We start from the raw sequence: 19219 nt of genomic DNA, 5'->3' as shown, positions 1-19219 counted from the left end.
GAACGTGGCGAGCCTACGAAAAGTCGGTAAACTACTTCTAAGGATGCCACGACCGGGCCAGCTCGGAAGACCGACACCTCGGCTTCACCCAAGAAAACTTCTGGTCGCTCCTCGAAAACCTTGCCGGACGACGCGTTGGATCTTCTCGATCCTCCTTTCACGGCCCCGGGTGTTTGGGCCTGCTGGCAGAAGATATTGGAAATTCGGGTGCCTCGACCTGCTGACAGTGAAGTCGCGGTGGAGTACTCGGCCGAGGGCATTGCTGCCTTCGTGGATTGGGAAAGCTTGGCGCATCCGTACCAGCAATTCTTGGCGAGCATCCCTGCCGATCCTTGTTTGTTCAGCGCTGCCGAGTTCATGCCGGACGAGCTCATTTCGATACGGGCAGATGGCCTTCCGTTGGTGGTCAAGTTCTGGCGACAGTTCAACGGCCGAGGAGTCGGCCCCACCGAGAAGAACGACTTGGATTTCGCATTGTACGAGCGTTCGCATTGGATTTCCCCGGCTGCTGTCGAACGATGGCTCCAGCAACTTGCAGAAGAGCTCGGCGAGTGCTCTCCCGCTTACGTCGAGGCCCTCGAAGCTTGGACAGACTACCATTCCAACTGGAATGGACGTGCCCATCGTCTCCGCCTCCGGATCCCCTACCGTCTGTGGCCTCGGTGTTACCCGGATTCGCACGGGCGCATCCATTGAACATGGAAGTCATGTTCGAGCCATTGGTTCCCATTTACTCGGTGGATAATTTGCTGTGGACCCCTATGACTGCTAACTGGTGCACCGAGGTGACGGAGCTGGATGGCCACGAGCCCTGGCGGAACTGTTGGGTGGATGTCCCTGCGGCGCATCCTTACAACACCATCTTCGCTCCCTGCAACCCAGCGGTTCCGGTCTTCGTTCCCGGCGGGATGACCCTTCAACAAGTTGCGTCAGCTGTCACTGTCGATCAATCGGTGGACCCCAAGCTGATCACCGCGCCGTGGGTTCGCAAGTTAACTCGCTTCCACGATTCGTCGGTTACTAGGGCCCCTGCTGAAGCTGGTGACTCGGCAGCCGAGGGCTCGGAGGCTGAAGAGGGGGGGGGGGTCTGCGCGTTCCCACGGCGGAGTGTCGACAGAGCGGTCGGCCCAAGGCTCGGTTGAAGAGGCTGCGGACGCTCGCGACGGTCACGTGGATGAGGCCCAAGCTGCCACTCCTCGCTCGGGGGCTCGTGCAGTTCCTCCGGCCGAGCACTCGAGCGACGAAGACTTCGACGACGAGCGCGCGGCCGGTGGCTCTGCTCCGGAAGCTGGAGGGTCGGAGGCTCAACCCAGAACCGGGGAGCCCCAAGAGGCGCGCCTCACGGTACTCGCTCGGGTCGCTTCTAGCTCGGACCCTTGAGCCCTCAGTCGCTTGTTTCCGCTTTCATGTTTGCGGCTGTAGTTAGCTCAGAGTCTCTCAGTGATTGTAGCGTAAGGGTAGCTAGCTCTCAGGTTTTCGCTAATCGTCTTTTCATCATCTTTGCGTATCTCATCACCTTTCTCCAATCGTAATCTCCACTCGTAAGCTCGTTCCAATTACATGCAAATATACAATCATTTTTGTGCAGTAGTCGTTTTCGTCTGCTTGGGTTGGCTGCATCGCCCCACCGGCAGTTCATCATTCGCGACACGTTGCAGCTAGTCCTCGTCAGCGACTTGGACCATTTGCAACCGTTGGTCGCGGCGTTTCTCGCGCAAGTAGTCATATCGCAGGCCGCCGCAAGACAAGTTGGCGGCTGGCTCCCACGAGGGCTCGTCGTAACCGGCTCACTTCACCAGAAACTCTCTGACCGAGCGCTCGGTGCTGTTCGAGAGTGAAACTCGATCGTCTAAGATCGCCTCCACCTCGTACTCGCCAGCGAGCTGGTCTGACTCCCAGCTGTCCTCGGGCAGCTGCTCCTCGTCAAAGTCAAGTCTCGATCCCTCGGTGACTTCTGGGGTCAGCCGAGTTCTCGGTCGATCGCCGAATTCGCTCACAGCTTTTAATCGCGGCACATGTGTCACCGGGTAGAACCGGTATCCACGTCGATCAGGCAGCTCCAACTCATATGCATACTCGTCGACCTTTTTCTTGACACGGAAAGGTCCATGCCAGCGATGTGCAAGTTTCTTCGTCAGCCCAGGTTTCACGCGTTCCATGTATAAACACACTCGATCTCCAGGTTTGAACAGAGAGTTCGCCACCGACTCTTCGTCGGTTCCATCAGTTCCGCCGACTCCTAGTTCACCGTCGGAAACGTCGTCCTGTACTGACCTAGGCATGGCTGCCCTTTCCAGTCCACTCAGCGTGGCGTTATGCTTCTCAGCACGCTGAGCCTTCTCGGTCGCCTGATACTCTTTAGCCATAGCCAGGGCGATCTCTTGTTGTCGGTTGACTTCACGTCGCCACGCTAGGGCGTTGGACTGCCGGCCGAGCCCTCGCTTAACAGACGACAACATCGCTCGAAGGCTCGATCGAACGTCCCAACCATGCACGAGATAAAATGGGGTGTCCTCCCTTGTAGTATCATGCGAATTGTTGATAGCAAAGATGAGCTTTTCCACAATCTCATCCCAGTCTTGCTGGAGCGGGTCCTCCGCATACATCCGCACAGAGTGCATTACGGTCTTAACCGAGCGTTCCTGCTGGCCGTTTGCTTGTGGCGGATAGCTTAGTGTAGCCCGAGACCTCGATTGCATCATCTTGGTGAATGCTTGGAAGACCTCACTCGTGAAGGGAGGGTCACGGTCGTGATGTATCAACGACGGCGCACCGAACCTTCGATAGACGCACTCCTCGAACGCTTGTGCTACACAGAGGGCTGAAGGGTTGGTCATGGCTTTACCCATGACAAAAACCGTGAATGCGCTCTGAAATAGAAACCGTGCGGTGTTCCCTCGCCGAGTCCTCGGCAGAGGTATAACGAAGTCCATCGATACAATTTGCATCGGGCGCTCGGCCAGGATGTTCCCTGGCGAGTACCTACGGAATTGTGTGTCGCTTTTACTTGAGCTACAGTCCGGGCACGAGCGCGCATGCTGCTCCCACATCAGCGAACAGGCCGATCCAGTAATAGTCCGCCTTAACTCGGTGGTAGGTGCGGACGATACCTTGATATCCGCCCTCCAGTGAGTCATGGCAGCTCTGTAGGATCTCCTGGATCATCGTTGTCGGCACCACCATCGTAAATGTAGTCTCGTCGGTCCGTTCGTTTCCCCACCGACGGTTCACTCCAAGGAAATAAAGCAATCCATCTTCACTCAGTGCGAACTTGTCAGCCATTTTCCAGACTTCGCGAGCGGCTTTGTAACTCAGCTTTGCCTCTTCTCCTTTCAGCACCATCTTTAGGCTCGACCAGCGTAATTCTTCATCTTGGGCGACGCTTATGCGTCGGCGGCGCTCTTCCTGCACCACCGAGGGATCAATGTCGTCAGCACTCAGTTCGTGCACCGCTGTTGCATCAAGCTTCGGTTGGGCCTGTTCGTCGTTTAAACCCTCGGTGCTGGCCCCAGTTGGGCATGACGCGTGTTCTTCGCGGCCTATATCGATCACCGAGACTTCCTTCGCAAAGCTGACGTGTTTTCACCGCTGTTTTGCTTGGCATCTGGTCACCGCGACTACATGTCCTGATTCCCGTACAAAATCGAAAAAAAATCGGCTACGGTTTTGGTCGTGCGATGTCAGTACTTGAACTGTGTTGGCAGAACGTATAGTCTCTTCCGCCGAGTCTTCCGAAGCGTCAGCCGAGCCTTCATAGATAACTTCTCGGATTCGATTCAACCCCATCAATTCTTGCTTCCTTTCATCACTGTCCACTACCACCGAGGCCTTCTTTTCCAATATGTCGCTCGCGAGCGAATCAGCGGCCGCATTAAATTCGCGTATTGCATGCAGGTATTTCACCTAGCGAAGTCTCGCCGCGAGTTCCTTGTGCTTGTTCAATTGTGCCATTAACGGCTCCTTACGACAAGCGATCACCCCTAGGGATTGCTGGATTGGGAGTCTCGAGTCTCCCACGATAACTAAGTCCTCGGCCCCATGTTCTAGGGCCGCCGAGACGCCGTTATTCATGCCGGTGTACTCGGCGAGGTTTACCGTCGTGGTCTCGAGAAAAGCACTCGCAGCGATCACTATATTCCATTCCGGGAGTTTCCACAAAATCCAGGCACAACTGCCATAGCCACCGTGTTTTTCGGTTTTGGCTGATCCATCGAACGAGAGTACAAAACCTCGGTGTGCACGGGGTAGTCGCGCATATAGCAACTGGGGGTCCATACGAACAGTCGGGGAACCACGTGTCGGTGGGGTCACCGAGGCCAGCGATGCTTCGAGGTCGACGAAACTAGTAATGGTCGGCTGCAAGAGTTGCGCAAAAGCGCAATCTTTCTCCTTAACTCGCTGCACCACCAGGTGCTACGGCGACAGTAATACCACAAATTGGGTAGCCCGTCCAAACAGAGTCTTCGACTTGTGGAACCAGTCGAGTGTTGAAATCGCGTGTAGACATGGATGGTCCGACCTGCGAGTTGGGTGTAACACACCTTCAACATTTGGAACAGTGCCAAGACCTCCTTTTCGGCCGGGTGATAATTCATCTCTGCGTCCTTGAGGACTCGGCCCCAGAATCGTACCGGGTGCATTTTTCCACCGTGTTCTTGCATTAGCGTTGTACTGAGAGCCCACTCATTTGCAAAGAGTGTTACGTGGACTGCTCGGTCACGGTCGAAGTGTCGGTGGATCGGTGCCTCACTGACCTTTCGTTGTAACGCAGCAAAGCTTCGCTTGGCGGCACTGTCTAAAGCCACAGACCATGAGCAGGCGAGCGACCTCGTCGCCAGTGACGGTGTCACGGACTGGTGCAAAGTGGGCCAACTTGCTCAGACGGCACACAAAGGCTACAACGCCGGTGTTGCCACGGTCATCGGCCGGAAGACCGAAGACAAAGTCGAGCCTCATCGACGTCCAGCAGTCCGCTGGGACCGGCAGGCTCTGTAATGGAGCCGAGGCGTGACCAGCAGGCTTCACCCACTGGCAAGTCTCACACGTGCGGACGTAGGTGGCGACCCACTTGTACAGGTGGGACCACCAGAACGTCTGAGAAACGGATGAATACGTCTTCTCACGGCCGAGATGGCCACAGGGCGGCGCGTCGTGCGCCTCCATCAGGATGTCGTACTGGAGGTCCTTGTAACGGGGTTACACGCACAAGTGGCTGCAAGCCACTTGTGAATTTAACAGATAGGTTATCTGTTAAAAGTTTTGGATACTTCCTCACCTTGGTGTAAGACACACCAATGGATACATTGAAGTGGGCCACCACAATGAGTGGTCCACACCTATCCAAAGATCCTATTGGTAGAAAGCAGCATCTTTCTACCAATCAGAGTCATGCATATTAGCGGGGCTCTGACAACCAGCCGCTGCCAACCCCTTTCATAGATGATAAACAGTTTTTAGCAGATTTTTGAGGAAGATCAATTTACAAGCAATACAGTTCTCATTTTACCTAATCTAAGTCACTTGGAATCCTATCTTACTTAACTTATATTTGTGTATTCAAATATGATTAACCAAAGTAATTACTAAGTACTTACGCTTCCTCATACACGTTGCGCAACGTGTAAGCTAAAGTATTGAGTCAGGTTAGACCCACTACACCTGGTAGCACTTTGTAGTCCGTCCAACGACCGACTGCTTGACGTTCGTACGCGGTGTACGAACGCGGAGCCGAGAACCACATGAGCACGGAGGTGCCCATGGAGAGCTCCAACAGCCTGCAACGCATGTTGCACGCGCTGACTGCCCCCACCTGTCTGACCCAGAGTGGGAGGCCCTCCAACGACTGTCAACAGTCATTGGAGAAGCGGCGATAGCCACGATGCTGCGTACGCTATCGCCGACGGAGCAACATGGTGTTGCTCTGGGCTTCATCATGAAGGAGCAGCGTGATGCTGCTTCCTCAGTGACGGCGTCGTCAGGGACGACACCGCGTGCTCAATCGTTAAAATTGAGCGTGAGCAATTACGTGGGAAGAGAGGGCGAGCCGCTCCTCCGATGGCTTGTCGAGCTCGACACAGCCATAGCGGCTCGACGCATCGTCGACCCGCTGTCGAAGGTCGCGTTCGCCATGTCCTGCCTTGGCGGACGCGCCAGGGGTTGGGCGTATGGACGCCGACTCTCCGATCCTACGTGCTTCAGCACGTACGAAGTTTTCAAAGAGGAGCTCAAACAAGCGTTTGAGCCCCCGCAAAACGAGTTCCTCGACCTGCAGCAGGGTAAGCATGACGTCCATGCTTACGCGCAGCGCGCACGATATTTGGTATCAAATATCGTGACTAACCCGATTGACGAGGCGACCAAGGTCGTCACGTTCATGAAGGGGCTTAGAGATGGGCCTGTGAAGACCTATCTCTTCCGAGAGTACCCGAGTACTCTCGAAGCTGCGATTACTCTTGCCATGCAAGAACAGTTTAGCCTGCGGCAGGCTAAACTCCATGCAAATGCGCCGAGGCAGCAACCGCGCCCGGTAGTGAGCACGGGAGGTCCGGAACCAATGGACCTCTCGAATGCAACGGCTGCTGGTCACCAGCAGCAGGGAGGCAACGTGCGATGCTTCCGTTGCGGAAGGATCGGTCACTTTGCACGGGAGTGCACAGCTCCCATGCCCCCTGGCGGTGGCCGTCGTGGCGATGCTAGGCATCGCCGCGGACCAACAAAAAACGCGAACGTCCAGTAGGCGCGGGGCGCCCTACTGGTAATGTAGTCACGCGTGCCGACATTTGTCACGCGACACTGAGGACTGCAGCCCCCAGTGAGACTAGCTCTCGCTGCAAGAAACAAGATGACAGGCCGAACCTAGTCATCTTGAAGGTTTACTCGAAGAGAGCGAGCGACTCTCTTCGAGCTTTGGTAGATTCAGGCGCGTCGAACAACTTTGTTCGACTACGAAGCCTGTCGAGACTTGACTTCGAGGAGGTAAATGTACCTCGAAGTCTTCTGGAAGTTCGATTGGCAACAGGTGCCATGGTGAAGACTGAGAAGCGCGTCGTGAACGTGCGCTTCTCGTACAAACAACGAGTGTTTGTCGAACACTTTATCGTCCTGGACCTGGACGATAAGTTCGACGTGGTAATGGGCATGCGGTGGCTTGCATGGCATGATCCGGTGATAGACTGGAAGAAGCGCACGCTCGTGCGCTTCGGACGCGATAGCGGAACAGAGAGCGATGGCCCTGTTACCGCAGCGCACGCACCAGCAGGTGCGCGCGGCTCACCAGTCGAGACAGCGCTTAATGCTGTTGTCCCGGAGTGCCCAAGGAGTGCGCGAGGGCGCGCACAAGTGAAACCCGCGTCGGCAATGCTGCCGACGTCGGAAGAAAAAGATGTGTTGGTTCCGGGAACCAACACCCACGTTCAAGCGTGTAAGGGACAGTCCCTGACCCGAAGAGGTCAGGTCGACAACGACGCGTCGGCTCCGGGAGCCGACGCACCCTCGGTCATGAGGGGCTCCGCCAATGAATGGCGTCGAGGTGACGAAGGCGTGTCAACTCCGGGAGTTGACGCTGCAAACAGTACGGACGGTTGCAAACGTACGGCACTGACGCAATTTGCATGCTGTCGTGCAGCCCGGCTGCACGACGAAGCGCCATGCGGTCAAGCCGGGCTTGATACCGCGCGCGCGCGGACAGGGTCCGCCGGCGAACAACTGTCCACGGCCGGGCCTGGACCAGAAGAACAACTGTGCGGAGCCGGGCTCCGCACAACAAGAAGACGGCGCAAGCGGAGAACGCTGCGCAAGTCTCGGTCCGGGACCGAGACACAACAAGAACAGTCTGCTGGGCAGACTGAGGCGGTGACGCCGGACGTCGAGACGCTAAGCGTCTTGACGCGCACCGATACTGGATTCCAGTATCGTGACATGAACTCGCTAGTCCTCCGACGACGGCGTCGGAGTTGACTTCGCTTCCAGCCATGAGTTGGAAGCGCTTCACGCGCGACTTGCACGATGGACGCATCGAGCAGGTCTGCGTTCTTTCGAACAGCGAAAGAACGAAGAGCGAGAGTGAAGAGCTGAGGCAGCTCTTCATGGGAAGTACCACTGAGAGTGAAGACACTCTCAGTGCGAAGACGAAGCGGGAGCGCTTCGAGGAACAAGGTTGGGACTCGCTGAAGTCGAGTCCCTATTACGAATTGTTGAGGGAGTACAAAGACGTACTCCCGGAATTCCTGCGGAGCTTCCGCAGGATAAGGCATTCAGCACGAGATTGATCTCGTGCCGGGCACGAAGTACTGTGTCACGCGGCAGTGGCCACTGCCGCGAGAGCAAGTAAAAGCAATCGACGACTTCTTTGAAAGTCGTCGCAAAGCAGGACAAGTGCGGGAATCAAAGTCCCCGCACAGTGCTCCGACGTTCTGTGTCAAAAAGCCACAGGGCGGATGGCGCACCGTTCATGCGTATAACAAGCTGAACGATGCGACGGTACCGGCGCAGACGCCGATACCGCGAAAAGATGTTATCATCGATTCGATGGCCGGGAGCACCGTTTACAGTGCTCTCGACTTGCGAGATGGATTCTATCAGATCCTAATGCGTGAGAGCGATATCCCTCTCACGGCAGTGAGCACGCCAAGCGGCATGCTCTGGGAATGGCTAGTAATGCCACAGGGGCTTAAGAACGCCCCTGCGACTTTCAACAGGTGCGTGACGCACTTGTTGCGCTCGGTGCGCGACTTCGCACCGAGCTACTTCGGTGATGTGTTCATCCACAGCCGGGCTGTGGACGGGAAGACCGACGTAGAGATGCACAGGGTGCATCTCCGGAAGCTACTTGAGCTTATGCGAAAGCACAAACTCTACGCGAACCTGAAGAAGTGTATCTTCGGGGCGAGCGAGATACCCGTCCTCGGGTGTCTCGTAGGGAAGAATGGTGTTCGCCCTGATCCAGAAAAGGTCAGAGCGATAAATGAATGGCCAAAGCCTTCAAGTGTCAAGGAACTGAGGCAGTTCCTTGGCTTGGCCACGTACTTGTGCAAGTACGTGGAGGACTATGCGGGCAAGATCCGCCCGCTGTCACAGCTTCTCAAGAAGGAAGCTGTGTGGAATTGGACAACCGATTGCCAAAAGGCATTCGATGCAGTCAAGCGGGGCTTGACTGAGGCACCGATCTTGGCAGTAGCTGACCAAGATCGTTCATTTCACGTCGTATGTGATGCATCCGACTTTGCAATCGGATGCGCATTGATGCAGCACGATCACGAGGGCCGTGATCGTGTCGTCTACTACCAATCGCGTCAGCTGAAGCCAGCTGAGCGCAACTATCCGGTGCATGACAAGGAACTCCTTGCCATGAAGTACGCACTCGCAAAGTTCCGAGTGTATTTGCTTGGGAGTAGACCATTCGTGGTCTACACCGACCATGCTTCACTGCGCACCGCAGTGAAGTCGCCACACATATCACAAAGAATGGCAAGATGGCTTTCATTCTTTGCGGAGTATAACTTCCGGGTCGAATACAAACCCGGAAGATTGAATGTAGTGGCCGATGCGTTATCACGTCGACCGGACTACGCAGAAGCTGCTGATGTCAATGCCATTGACGCCATGCGATCGAGCACACCCACATCGTCTCTGTTGGACGATGTGAAGGCCACGTACGCGCACGACGCGGACGCGAAGCTCTTGCTGGTCTATGGCACAGCGCCTTCAGACAAGTCCCGTCAGAAGCTGCTCAAGCACCTTCGAGCGCGTGCACACCGCTTTCGTGTGCACGACGGACTGCTCCTCTATAATGCGGCCGACGGCAACGCGGGCCGCATTGTCGTGCCGAATGACCATGACCTGCGACTCAAGATCATGTACGAATATCATGATGCCCCGACTGCGGGACATCTCGGACGTGAGAAGACATACGTCCTTCTCACGTGCGACTTCTACTGGCACCACCAGTATAAGTGGGTGCGCAAGTACATCCGTGCTTGCGAGGTATGCCAACGCGCAAAGCCTGCGCCATTCGCGCAGGCTCCTTTGCAATCACTACCGACTCCGTCGGAGTGCTGGAAGTCCATGTCTTTGGACTTCATCTTTGGTCTTCCCCCGAATAGCGGAGGGAACACCGGTGTTGTGGTCTTCGTCGACCGCTTCAGCAAGATGGTACATCTTGCTGCGGTGCCAGCAGAGGTGACCGCGAAGCAGACGGCCCGTCTGCTCGTCGACATGGTGTTCAAACACCATGGCATATCGTCCGATATCGTGTCGGACAGAGACCCGCGCTTCACAGCGCATCTGTGGCACGAAGTGTTTACACTTCTTGGGAGCCAGCTTTCCATGTCGACTGCGGATCATCCGCAGACGGACGGCCAAACCGAGCGCGTGAATCGCGTGCCCGTCGATATGTTGAAGAGCTACGCCCACTCGTTCCAATACTGGAGCGAGTGCTTATCGATGGCAGAGTTTGCCATCAATAACTCAGTGCATGCCTCGACAGGGCATACTGAATGCCATGCGACATCCACGTCTACCGAGTTTACTCGGAGTGATGGTTCCCACTTTAAGTCGGGGAGGATCTACGACTGCAATACAGCAGCCGCAGAAAACCGCTGACACTTGCACAGTGTCAGCTGCAACAATGGACAAACCACATGAGTCTGCGCAGGGCGCAGACTCCCCCAACAACAAGGCCAACGGCCACGGGTCTGCGCAGGGCGCAGACACCGCAAAGAACCACGCAGAGACCGGGACTCTAGCGGAGAGCGAGCTGAATGACTTCGGCTCGGATGCAATCAGTTTCATCACCAAAAGACAAGCCGTGATTCGGTTTGTCCAAGACACAATAGCAGCTTCTGTTGACCAACAGAAGCTGAACGCAGACAATGCGGGCAGAGGGAACACATATGAATTTAAAGTTGGTTCATTAGTTTTGTTAGCTACATAAAACCTGCCTAGACATGCAGCTTCGGATTTCGGAGCAAGCAAGCTTGCTCCGCGCTTCACCGGGCCGTTCACTGTGTTGGCACGGCACGACAACGCTTACACGCTAGACATACCGTCTAGCATGCGCCTCCATCCGACCTTTTACGTCGGACGGCTGAAGCCATACCTGCAGCACGAGCCATCTAGCTCGGCTGACCCGAAGCCTCGGCAGGAGTCGAGGCAGAAGCGGAAACCTTGGCCTCGGCGACGAGCAGCCTCTCCTCCAGCGCGTGGACGCGCTGGAGCAACCCCTTCATCTGGGTCCCCAGCTCGACCTGGATATTCGAGGCGGTCTGCGAGACCGCCGCGACTTGGGCCTTCTGGTTCGCCAGCTCCTGTTTCAGGGCGGCGAACTCAGTGCCCTGCAGACGCTCCACGGTGGTCACCCGGTCGTGGTGAGGCGCATACTGATCAGCCCGGGGCTGATCATACCCGGGGCGTGTTCCCACCCCCGCCACCGCCGATCCGTGACGCCCGCGGCTCAACCCGCTGGATTGTAGAGCGGATTGTTGACCATAGTATCCCGAAAACGAACCCTCAAGGGGCTCGTTTTCGTATTCGTTGGATAGGATTTCCTCCCCATCAAGATACATGGAAGCCGCGGAACGTGTTGCTGGAGGACGTTCCGGAAATGGTGAGGGCGTACGAAGAGCAGTACGCGCTGGCGCAGCGGAAGTAACACGAGCGCTGCGATCATCGCTAGCGCCCGAACCCTCACGTGCTAAGAACTTAGCACGGAGCTCTTTGAGACTCTCGGGCACACGGAACGACGTGTACCCGTTCAGGTCGCGGTCGCTCAAGCGGACCGCGCCTGGGAAGCACTTCGTGCACTGAAAGCCCTCGGGCATATCGCACGGCACATTTGCCTCCTCAGCAGCAACATGGGGCTGCTCCAACTTTTCACGCTTCGAGTACGTCTCGAAGCGATCACGCGCTTGCTTAATCCGATCACGGTAAGCACTCGGCCTCTTGTTGAAGTTTTCAACAAAGGCGTTCCAGCTTTGACAAAGTGCCTGCCATTCGGGCACTTTGCTGCGAGAAGAGGTCTTCTTGCTTTGAAACCATCGGAGCTCATGAAAGAGTCCTATGTAGTAATCGCGCCTTTGATGCGTTTCCGCATCAAAGTGCAGCTCGGCAGCCACAGCGTCATCTTTGATGGCGCTGCATACGTACAGCGGCACCTCATTCGGAGGTACCGAGTTCCCATACCGGTCCGCGATCTCGGACGCGGACGGCATCCATGGATCGCGCGCTGCAGGCGCAGCGCGCGGAGAGCCTTGAGCTTTGACATCACGCGCTGCAGCAGCAGCGCGCGGAGTACTGAGAGCCCCAGCGGAAGCGAGTGGGGTATCGCTCTCAGTACGCGAACGCTTCGAACTCGAAGCGTCCGATTCGTCCCCTTCACGCGGGCGAACGTTCTTGGCGTGAGGGTCGAGCGATTCGCTCGACACTGAATCCTTGCGCTTTGAGGACGTGTCCTCCTCGTCCTCCATGTCTTCATCGTCGTCGTCGAAGTCGACGACGTCGCCATACTTCGCCTTCTGGCGTTCGAAGTAGTCATCGATGGAGAGATGACTCTCTACCGACTTCGGAGTCTTCTTTTCTTGAGGGGCGCTCATCGTTGAATGAGCACGGATTTCTTCTCCAAACGCGGAGAATTGACGAATGGTCAATTCCGAAGATTGACGTGCGGAGACCCCGCGCGTCTAACCTTAAGGGGGGATGGTGTAACGGGGTTACACGCACAAGTGGCTGCAAGCCACTTGTGAATTTAACAGATAGGTTATCTGTTAAAAGTTTTGGATACTTCCTCACCTTGGTGTAAGACACACCAATGGATACATTGAAGTGGGCCACCACAATGAGTGGTCCACACCTACCCAAAGATCCTATTGGTAGAAAGCAGCATCTTTCTACCAATCAGAGTCATGCATATTAGCGGGGCTCTGACAACCAGCCGCTGCCAACCCCTTTCATAGATGATAAACAGTTTTTAGCAGATTTTTGAGGAAGATCAATTTACAAGCAATACAGCTCTCATTTTACCTAATCTAAGTCACTTGGAATCCCTTCTTATTTAACTTATATTTGTATATTCAAATATAATTAACCAAAATAATTACTAAGTACTTACGCTTCCTCATACACGTTGCGCAACGTGTAAGCTAAAGTAGTGAGTCAAGTTAGACCCACTACAGTCCTCGTCGTTTGGCACGACAATACGGGGAGGATCCTCGGGCCCCACCCTATAGTGGAGCAGGCCATCAGCCCACTCATAGCGGTGAAGCCGCGCACGTTGGCAAGGGGTAAGCCAATCAGCCTTGGCGTCCGTACCAGCGGCTAAGAACCGCGCAAGGGTCCCAAGGTTGGCATCAGATCGATACGCCAACCGGATGCGATCGTAACGATCCGCCGTGGCCCGGCTAATGTGAGCGATCTCGTAGTCGGGTCGACGCGACAGCGCGTCGGCAAGCACATTCAGCTTGCCCGGCTTGTACTCGACGCGGAAGTTGTATTCCGCGAAGAAGGAGAGCCAGCGCGCCATCCGCTGGGATAGGTGCGGCGTGTTGACGGCTGTCCGCATGGACGCGTGATCTGTATAGACAACAAAGGGCGTAGAGACCAGTAGGTGCACCCAAAACTTGACAAGGGCGTACTTCATTGCGAGTAGCTCCTTGTCGTGAACGGGGTAGTTCCGTTCGGCAGCTCTAAGCTGCCTTGACTGGAATGAGATGACCCGTTCGTGGTCATTATCGTCCGCCTGTAGGAGCGCGCAGCCAATGGCGAAGTCTGATGCGTCACAGACGACGATGAAAGGCTTCGTCTCGTCCGGCAGGGCCAGGACTGGGGCGCGCTGTAAGCCCGCTTTGATGTCGTCAAAGGCATCCTGGTGGCGACGCTCCCAACTCCAGTCGGCATCCTTCGTCAGGAGATCCGACAGCGGCCGTGCCAAACCGGCATAGCCGGCACTGTACTTGTGCAGGTAGTTGGCGAGGCCCAACCACTGCCGATGGTTTTTCTGTGACCGGGGTGGAGGCCAAGCCGCAATGGCTTTCACCTTCTCCGGATCCGCACGGACCCCAGCGTTGCTAACGAAGCAGCCAAGGACCTTAATATCCTCAGCTGCAAACACGCACTTGTCGATGTTGGCGGACAGCTTGTTCACCCGCATGACTTCAAAAACACGTCGGAGGTGCTGGCGATGCACCTCCATGGCCGTCTGGCCTGCCTCGGCACGGCTGTGGACGAATATGTCGTCAACGTACGTCTGTGCGAACGCACGCAAAGGTCGGAACAGTTGTGTGACCAAGCGATTGAACGTTGCAGGGGCATTCGAGAGCCCTTGCGGCATCACCAGCCATTTCCAGAGCATACCGCTCGGCGTGCTCACAACCGTGAGCAGAATGTCGCTCTCGCGCACCAGGATCTGGTAGTACCCATCCACCAGATCCAGTGCACTGTACAATGTGCACCCTGCCATGTTGTTGAGCAACACGTCCTTCCGCGGGATCGGTGTCTGTGCTGGCACCGTCGCGCTGTTCAGCTTGTTATAAGCATGAACCAGACGCCACTTTCCGTTCGGTTTACGAACACAGAAGGTGGGCGTCGAGTGCGGAGACTTCGACTCCCGCACCATGCCTGCCTTCGCCTTGGCGGCAAAGAAGTCATCAATGACTTCGCATTGCTCCCAGGGAAGAGGCCATTGCCTCGTGACACAGTATTTTGTGCCCGGCACGAGGTCAATCTCGTGCCTGATTCCCGTGTCAGGTGGGAGTTGGGACGGAGGGTCCTTCGACACTACGTACTCAAACTCCTTCACTAAGGGATACATCGGATCCCGCGGGTTCTCGAGAATCTCACAGCCCATGCGCGACACGCGCTGTCTCTGGAACTCCTCCAGGACGTCCTTGTCCATGACAGAGGAGGAGTTTAACTCCACTGACGTTGGCTCCGATCTTAGGAGGACCAACTCTGACATCTTCCTGACCCTCAACTCGGCCAAGAAGTCCTCCATTACGAGCTCTTCGAGGTTCAGTAACTCTTCAACCTCGGGCAGGGCCGTCAGGTGAACGGCACCTGCCTTGAACTGGCAACCGGTCACGCCGCCGAAGATGTGATAGCATGCTGGAGCCCAGACGGATGGCTCCAACTCGTTGGTGACGGTCGTCGCCGAACGGGCGACTAGGCCCGGCTTACGACGTGACACTCTGGCGTCTACGTCTGGTGGTGCCGACTTGACGGCACCACGGATCGTTTTGATCTCGTGCGGAACTATGTTACCCGCCTTGTTCTTGGGCGGAACTATGTTACTTGACGTGTGGAACTATGTTACCCACCCCGCCGTGTGGAACTTGGTTACCCACTCCAGGAGCGCTCCCAGCGACTCCCGCATCAGTTATGATGTGAGTGACCTCGTGTGGAACTGTGTTACCCACACAGGAAGCACCTATAGTGTCTTCCGCATCAGTTATGGTCTGAGCGACCTCGTGTGGAACTACGTTACCCACAAAGGAAGCGCCTGTGGTGGCTTCCGCATCGGTTAACGTCTGCGTGACCGGACGTGGAACACAGTTACCCACGCCAGCGCCGACGGCGCCTTTTCTGGCAGCACTTGCTGCCCGCGGAACTCTGTTACCCGCGTGTGGACCTAAGTTACCCACCTGGTAAGCGTCGTATGGCACCCCCACACCTGGAACCTGGTCGGCCCGGTTACCTTCAGGGTCGCCGTCAGTCTCGATGACCCCAATTAATATTTTGGACGCTACTACGCCCTGGCGGCCCTCACGGGCGCCCCAGCTCCTGCCAGAGGAGGGAACATGACTCACCAAAGCACTGTCAGAGCGCGGGGGACGGCTTGCCCCAATGGCCTTGCCGCGCCAATCGATCCAAGGCTCGTGTTTCTCTAACCACGGCATGCCAAGGATCAAGTCGTACTTGTCCATGTCTAGGACCAAGAACGGCTCCTTGCTGTCAAAGTCTTCGAACTTGACAGCCAGGTCGATGTGGACCCGAGGTACTTCTACCACCGTACCGTCGGGTAGCCTTACGGAGACCAGCCCGCTGCCTTTGCAGCCACGTAGAGCATCGGCATACCTGTCGCGGTTGCGCGCGACTGTCTGGCGGCGTGCAAAATTCTTTGACGCCCCAGAATCGATCAAGATTCTCAAGGGATGATCGTATCCCGGTACACTCGCGTGTACCACGAGCAGCCCACCACTGCCCTTCTCCGCTTCGAGAGTGCATAGACGCTCAGGGGCTAAGCTTCCATGGCGCACCACCCGCACGCCCCTCACGAAGACTTAGGAACTTCCCAGTAGGGCGCCCCGCCCCTACTGGTGTCCTGCGATCCCCTGGTCCCTGGGTCGCGGCTTCTGCCAGCGACCCTTAGACCCAAAGGGCTTCGAAGAGTAACTCTTCTTTTGTCCTCCAGCAGGACAGGCACGTTTCATGTGCCCAAGTTTTCCACAGCCAAAGCAGCGAATGTCGTGCTGCTCGGCCATTCCCAAATTCATGGGTACTGGCCCATTGGAGGTTCCACTGCCGGAACCACCATTCGGCGCACCACCCGGTACAGGGTTGCTTTGCCATACCGTGGCAGGGGTACGAACCTGTTTGCGGCTATACTCCTCCTGGAGGGCGATCTGTATCGCCTCCTCCATAGTGCTTGCTTGCACCCGGAACAGCTGCGAGAGGGCTGGGCCACCACGCAGATCGTCCATGAACACGGTCACCTTGATGTGTTCGGGCAGGGGCGTTCTCGCCAGCGAGGCTGTGAGTACTCTCATTTCCTGTATGTACTCGTGCAGCTCGCGCTGTCCTTGTTGGCAGGCGAGGAAGCGCGAGCGCTGGCGATACTCATATTCGCCGGAAGGAACGTGGCCCGCAGCTGCTCACAGAGCTGGGACCATGATGCAAAGCATCCTGGCGTGGTCGTCTCGCGCGTATACGGCCAAATCTTAGCGCGACCACTAAGGTAGCAAAGCGCAAAAGCGACACGGAGTCGCTCGTCCGAGACGAGAGTCGCGTCCATCGCGAGCTCGACCTCTCGGACCCAGAAGTGTAAGTTCTCACCCTCCTTCCCTTCAAAGGGGTGAACCTTCAGCCTCAACGGCTTCGGTTGCACCGGCTTCGGCGCGGCTGCCGGAGCCTGCAGCCCCTGAACATGGGCAATGAGCCCTTGCTCGTAGGTGTCGAACGCGCTGATGCGCTCGACCTGCTCAGCTGGCGTCGCTGCCGCTAAGCTGCGTAGAGCATCTATTCCAAAGATGCCTGCCATTTTCCGAACTGACTCGAACTGCGAGTCGTTCAAGTGAGGAAACTCACTTTTATCCATCTTGGCTCACTCGTTGAGACCACAGAGGATTCAGGTAGTCCAATCTACCCGCGTAGGTGTAGGATTGACTACAAGTGCTACCAAGTGTGACGGGGTCACACAAGCACCTTGCACAGAGGAAGTGTGCTAACGAGAGTATATAAACTCTCAGTGAACGGCAGTTCACGTGTCCCTGGCCTAAGGGGACTGATTGACCAGAAGTACGGTAGATCTAAGACTGAATGTATTTATAGGTTAGTACAGATTTGGCCTGCATACAAATCCGAAGTTCCCTATAGTTTATCCTATAATATATATATGAAATGTATCGGTTGGCTCTCAAGCCCATTGTGCCACTACTCAGGGGAGTGACCTTTTGTAGCCATCCCTGAATTGTGCCAGGATCACTATTCCATGTAACCCCGTTACAGCGCTTGAATACCCACTTTGACTTGATTGCCTTGCGACCAGCCGGTAGTGGGACCTCGACAAGCGTTCCGTTAGCGATCAAACTCTGGATCTCATCGTCCATTGCGTGCTCCCACTCGTTCCGATGCTCATTGCGACGGACGTCGGAGACGTTGATTGGATCTACAGCCAGAGTCCAAACCCCACATCACTTGGAGTCATGATCTTGTACATGAACCCATCAGCCACGTTAGTGCCGTCAAATACGGCAGGCGCCAAATCCTCCTCGATGTAATGGCAGACTTCCGCAAGAGACAAATGTGATTCTTCGTAGTCGAGGCGGCGCTGATTTGGTTTCGACTGTCTAGCCGACCGTTGAGGAGGTGACACAGCCTTTTCCAGTCGCGGGTCTCCCCTCAAATGGGTTTGCTGGCGCGCGCCTCCCACTGCTTCCGAGTCTGTCGGTGGCTGCAACGGAGTCTCAAACTCGGCCGGAGCCATGTTCACATCCTCCGCCAATTCCGGAATAGCTTCCAGTCGCAGTCGCCGCTGCGTACGCTCGACTAGGTCTTGCTCCATCATGGCTTACTACGTACTGGTCGTAATCTCGTCCTCCGGGCTTGGGGGTAGAAACTGGTCCTCGTAAAAGACGACGGTGCGCGCCGTAATTGTCTCGCCAGTGCCGAGGTGCGGGATGTGCACTAGATATGCACCACCAGTAGCGAAGCCAATGAAGATGCCGTTGCTAGGCTTGGAGTCCAGCGTCTTCCGATGCTCCTTCGGTACTAACGCTTGCACCTTGCAACCGAAGTCGCGCAAGTTGCTGATGTCGGGCGGAGTGCCGAGCAGCGCTTCCATCGGCGTCCTTACGTCTAGCACCTTCGTCGGACAGCGGCTCTGAACATACGCTGCGCATACAACGGCGTCAGCCCAGTATACCATGGGCAAGTTTGCCCCGAGCATTATTGAGCGAGCCATTTCCACAACCACGCGGTTCCCTCGCTCAACTTTCCCGTTCTGTTGAGGAATGTAGGTCGTCGAGAACTCCTCCACGATCTCATGCTTGTCGCAGAAAGCAGCAAATTCCCCACCCACGTATTCGGCAGCATTGTCCGACTTGATAAACGCGACGCTGTGACTTGGAGAATACGCCTTCAGCTTCGCGATACATTCCTTCACTGCATCTAGTTGCGCGCGGGAGCTCTTCTCTCGCAGCGGATACACCATCTCCAGATGAAATGGCTCCACCACGATATTAGCCATGCTCGTGTATCCGTCGCGAGCGGTCACTTGCATCGGGCCTACATAGTCGATGGCAAGCAGGATTTGGTTCTTCTTGAGAACGCGCTTGGACTTCCACGCAAATGTCTTCAGCGTTAGTTTACTGTGGTGTCGAGAAATGCAGCCGAGACAGGGTGTGCAGAAGACTCGAGGCACCGGCGCCAACTGGCAAGTCACAACCCAACGCCAGTCATTGGACCAGACTCCCCGGTCACTGATTGGCCTAAATTGGTCGGTGGCGATGACTCA

General features: G+C 56.0%; 1 protein-coding gene across 1 annotated transcript; it reads right to left on the bottom strand.

Moving 5' to 3' along the window:
* Positions 1 to 18277: 18277 nt before the first annotated feature.
* Positions 18278 to 18985, bottom strand: IUM83_07432 (Retrovirus-related Pol polyprotein from transposon TNT 1-94; the record flags this gene model as incomplete). The annotated part of the gene is made up of 1 exon (XM_067931727.1): positions 18278 to 18985. The coding sequence occupies one exon, from the start codon at positions 18983 to 18985 to the stop codon at positions 18278 to 18280; it is 708 nt and encodes a 235-aa protein (XP_067799117.1).
* Between the last annotated feature and the right edge of the window lie 234 nt (positions 18986 to 19219).

Source organism: Phytophthora cinnamomi, assembly GCF_018691715.1.
Source record: "Phytophthora cinnamomi strain GKB4 chromosome Unknown Contig6, whole genome shotgun sequence".
Classification (NCBI taxonomy): Eukaryota; Oomycota; class Peronosporomycetes; order Peronosporales; family Peronosporaceae; genus Phytophthora; species Phytophthora cinnamomi.
This window is presented reverse-complemented; position numbering and strand designations above follow the sequence as displayed.